Source organism: Emiliania huxleyi (genome assembly GCF_000372725.1).
Source record: "Emiliania huxleyi CCMP1516 unplaced genomic scaffold EMIHUscaffold_317, whole genome shotgun sequence".
Lineage (NCBI taxonomy): Eukaryota > Haptophyta > Isochrysidales > Noelaerhabdaceae > Emiliania > Emiliania huxleyi.
This window is the reverse complement of record NW_005199626.1, coordinates 72,983-77,795: the sequence shown is the minus strand read 5'-3', so window position 1 is coordinate 77,795 and position 4,813 is coordinate 72,983. Positions and strand designations below refer to the sequence as shown.

At 71.5% G+C, this 4,813-nt stretch overlaps 1 protein-coding gene across 1 annotated transcript; it reads left to right on the top strand.

Annotated features, from left to right (window-relative positions):
* Window positions 1-1,142: 1,142 nt before the first annotated feature.
* EMIHUDRAFT_240843 (hypothetical protein) lies at window positions 1,143-3,097 on the top strand (the record flags this gene model as incomplete). The annotated part of the gene is made up of 7 exons (XM_005774238.1): window positions 1,143-1,313; window positions 1,391-1,723; window positions 1,802-2,086; window positions 2,251-2,322; window positions 2,408-2,677; window positions 2,779-2,841; window positions 2,915-3,097. Coding segments are annotated over 7 exons (1,377 nt in total), but the record flags the coding sequence as incomplete, so codon positions are not given.
* Between the last annotated feature and the right edge of the window lie 1,716 nt (window positions 3,098-4,813).

Below are 4,813 nucleotides of genomic sequence, written 5' to 3'. Positions count from 1 at the left end.
TGCCTCGCCTGCCCCGCCGGCTCGTCGTGCGGCGGCGGGGCGGCGCCGCCGTCCGAGTGCTCGCCGGGCTCAGTCGCCGCCACGGCCGGCCTCTCCGAGTGCGCCAGCTGTGCGGGCGGGACGTACCAGGGCGAGTCGAACGCGACGAGCTGCCTTCCGTGCGTGGAGGGCAGCTACTGCGCCGAGGGCGCGTCGGCGCCGCTGCCGTGCGTTGCGGGCAGCTACTCGACCGCCACCAACCTCACCGCCGCGGGCGAGTGCACCGACGCCTCGCCGGGCCACTTCGCCACCACCGGCTCCACGCAGCAGACAGCGTGCGCCAAGGGGTCGTACACGAACGCGTACGGGCAGGGCGCGTGCACGCCCTGCGCCGGCGGCACGTACCAGGACGAGGAAGGCAAGACGGCGTGCGAGCCGTGCGAGGCGGGAAGCCACTGCGCCGTTGGCGCGGCGGCGGCGCTGCCGTGCGAGGCTGGCAGCTACTCGAGCGCCACCAACCTCACCGACGCGAGCGAGTGCACCGACGCCTCGCCGGGCCACTTCGCCACCACCGGCTCCACCGAGCAGACGGCGTGCCGCGAGGGCAGCTTCGCCAACGGCATTCGCAACGACGCGTGCGAGCTGTGCCCCGAGGGGTACTTCCAGAACGAGACCGGCAAGGCCGCCTGCGTCCGCTGCGCTGCTGGCAAGTTTTGCCCGGCGGGATCGTCGCGCGAGCTGGACGCGCAGTGCGAGGCGGGCACGTACGCGAGGCTGACCGACCGGAGCGGCTACCTCCGACTGTCCTCGACTGCCCCGCCGGCTCGTCGTGCGGCGGCGGGGCGCCGCCGCCCTCCGCTGCCCTCCGCCACTCTCCGCCGCCGCCGCCGCCCTTGAGGGACCGCCGCCTCCGCCTGTCCGCCTGCTCCTCTGCCACACCGCCTTCTCTGCCGTCAGTTACGTCCATCAGCCCTTCGTCGCCGAGCGTCTGCCGTCCCTCTCCTCTGCCAGCCAGCTGCCGCGCGTGTCCAAGCATCTTGAGCCCGCTTCCCGCACCCCACCCCGCCCCGCAGGCTGATCGACTTTGTCCCCCGTCCCCCATCCCTCTCATTTCAGACCCCGTACACCTCCACAAAGCGAATATAGCTGTTTGTGCACATGCAATGCAAGGGCCCGTCTCAACCTTCATGATGATGCGACTTGCACAGGACAACTCGATCATGGACAACATCGACTACAAAGCGAAGGTTGGCTTCGTGCCGGCCAGCGACGGAGGCCGAGTCACAATCGTCCTCTCGTTTGCGTCGGAATCCCCTTCGCTCCTCGGAGCCGAGGTGCCTGTCTATGCGCGTGTTCATCCTATCAGCGCGATCTCCCGTCCCAACGCCGCCGTATCGTCCCTGGCCCACAGGCGTGCGGCGCCAAGAACGCCCTCGTGAAGGACGTCCCCGCAAAGTCTGGCGCGGAGGCCTCCGACGAGAGCATCATCAAGAAAGACCCTTCGGCAGAGGCGCCCGCCGCGGGCACGGTCGACTCGGCCAAGGCCAAGGCCAAGGCCGTCGGCATCCCGCCCGAGAGCGAGCCCAGCCCGCTCAAGGACGGCATTGACGCGGGCGGCGGCAACGTCGCGGGCGAGTCTTCGCCGATGAAGTCCTTCGCGAAGGTCGGAATCGTGCCGGCTGACGACGGCCGCATCACGATCGTCATCTCCGAGTCGGTGTCGCCTTCGCTCCTCGGAGCCAAGGTGCGCGTGCGCACGCCAGGATTGTGATCATCCCTCTCCCGTCTCCGAAAGCCTGCGCGTACTCTCCCTCGCCCACAGGCGTGCGGCGTCAAGAGCGTCAAGGACATCTCCGTGGCGAAGTCTGGCACGGAGGACGTCCTCAAGAAAGACCCGGCCGCGGTAAAGGCGCCCGACGCGGGCGCGGTCGACTCGGACAAGCCCAAGGCCATGTTCGCCACCCACGCGCCGAGCCCGCCCGCCGTTTTCTGGTCCAAGTTTACGCCCCTCAAGAAGGACATCCCTGCGGCAGAGTCTGGCGCGGAGGCCTGCGTTGACGAGACCGGCGTCATCAAGAACGACCCGGCGCTCAAGCCGGCCACCAAGGTCGCCACGGCCCTCAAGCCGGCGGCGGCCGGCGGCGCGCCGCTGCCGTCGATCAAGGACTTTCCGGAGAAGAAGCCCGCCGCCCCGGCGGCGAGCGCCTGGCATTGTGCGCGCCGGCGTCTGCCGGCCCACTCTGTGAACTCCATCCCGCATTCGACGCGTAGGGCGACTGGAACGTTTCGAACAAGGAGACGGCCGCCCCGACGGTGAGCACCTCCCAGCAGAAGCACCCGCGGGTATTGCGGGGACACGCGAGTCCAACAGGCGGGCACTTACATTGACCCTGTGACCTCTCGTCTGCCGCACGGCACGCGCGCGCAGGTCATCGACGGGTGGAAGACCCCCTCCCCGCTCCGCAAGATCGAGCGCAAGGGCGAGCCCAACCTGATCGACCGCTCCAAGAAGACCACCAAGAACCCAACCCCGATCGGCCGCGTCGACCCCAACGGGTTGGGCGAGCCCAACCTGGTCGACTGTTCCAAGAGCACCACCCCGACCGACCCACCGACGGCCCCCAACGGCGTCACCACAAACGCCCCGGCTCTCACGCCGGTGGCGACCGGCGGCGCGCCGCTGCCGTCGAGCGAGGAGGTTCCGGAGGAGACGCCCGCCGCGGCGGCGAGCGCCTTGCATTCTGCGCCGTGCGTCTGCCGACCCACCCCTTGACCCACCCCGCTTTCATTGATGCGTAGGGCGACGCCGACTGGACCGTCTCGGCCAAGGAGTCTCCGCCAGCGGAGAAGCTCGCCCCGGCGGTGAGCGCCTCGCACGCTGCGGTGCAACGCAGAGCCTCAACTGTTGACGCACCCACCGCTTGCGCGTGCGCAGGGCATCCCCGACAGGACCACCCCGTCGAACCCGCGCCGCAAGAAGCGCCGCAAGAAGGGGCGCAAGGGCGCGTCCGCCCCGATCGTCCGCGCCAAGAGCACCGCCCCGGTCGGCGGCAACAACCGGTTCGGGGCCCTGCTCGGAAGGGACGGCAACGAGGGCATCCTCGGCGGCACCGGCAAGGTGCCCCGCGGCTCCACGCCGTCGACCACAGACTCGGTGCTCGCCGCCTGCATACATGCGGCCTCCCCCCCCGCTCGCCGCTCAACCGCCAGTCTCCCGCCCTCCTGTTCAGGGCGCGACGGCCAACGTCGAGACGACCACGATTACCACGCCGTGCCCCGAGGGGTACTACCAGGACCAGCCCGCCGCCGCCGCCTGCGTCCGCTGCGCTGCTGGCAAGTTTTGCCCGGTGGGGTCGTCGCGCGAGCTGGACGCGCAGTGCGAGGCGGGCAAGTACGCCAGGCTGACCGACCGGAGCGGCGACCCCGAGTGCCTCGACTGCCCCGCCGGCTCGTCGTGCGGCGGCGGGGCGGCGCCGCCCTCCGAGTGCTCGCCGGGCTCTTTCGCCGCCACGGCCGGCCTCTCCGAGTGCGCCAGCTGTGCGGGCGGGACATACCAGGGCGAGTCGAACGCGACGAGCTGCCTTCCGTGCGTGGAGGGCAGCTACTGCGCCGAGGGCGCGTCGGCGCCGCTGCCGTGCGTTGCGGGCAGCTACTCGACCGCCACCAACCTCACCGCCGCGGGCGAGTGCACCGACGCCTCGCCGGGCCACTTCGCCACCACCGGCTCCACGCAGCAGACGGCGTGCGCCAAGGGGTCGTACACGGACGCGTACGGGCAGGGCGCGTGCACGCCCTGCGCCGGCGGCACGTACCAGGACGAGGAAGGCAAGACGGCGTGCGAGCCGTGCGAGGCGGGAAGCCACTGCGCTGTTGGCGCGGCGGCGGCGCTGCCGTGCGAGGCTGGCAGCTACTCGAGCGCCACCAACCTCACCGACGCGAGCGAGTGCACCGACGCCACGCCGGGCCACTTCGCCACCACCGGCTCCACCGAGCAGACGGCGTGCCGCGAGGGCAGCTTCGCCAACGGCATTCGCAACGACGCGTGCGAGCTGTGCCCCAAGGGCTACTTCCAGAACGAGACCGGCAAGGCCGCCTGCGTCCGCTGCGCTGCTGGCAAGTTTTGCCCGGTGGGCTCGTCGCGCGAGCTGGACGCGCAGTGCGCGGCGGGCACGTACGCGAGGCTGACCGACCGGAGCGGCGACCCCGAGTGCCTCGACTGCCCCGCCGGCTCGTCGTGCGGCGGCGGGGCGGCGCCGCCCTCCGAGTGCTCGCCGGGCTCTTTCGCCGCCACGGCCGGCCTCTCCGAGTGCGCCAGCTGTGCGGGCGGGACGTACCAGGGCGAGTCGAACGCGACGAGCTGCCTTCCGTGCGTGGAGGGCAGCTACTGCGCCGAGGGCGCGTCGGCGCCGCTGCCGTGCGTTGCGGGCAGCTACTCGACCGCCACCAACCTCACCGCCGCGGGCGAGTGCACCGACGCCTCGCCGGGCCATTTCGCCACCACCGGCTCCACGCAGCAGACAGCGTGCGCCAAGGGGTCGTACACGGACGCGTACGGGCAGGGCGCGTGCACGCCCTGCGCCGGCGGCACGTACCAGGACGAGGAAGGCAAGACGGCGTGCGAGCCGTGCGAGGCGGGAAGCCACTGCGCCGAGGGCGCGGCGGCGGCGCTGCCGTGCGAGGCTGGCAGCTACTCGAGCGCCACCAACCTCACCGACGCGAGCGAGTGCACCGACGCCACGCCGGGCCACTTCGCCACCACCGGCTCCACCGAGCAGACGGCGTGCCGCGAGGGCAGCTTCGCCAACGGCACCCGCAACGACGCGTGCGAGCTGTG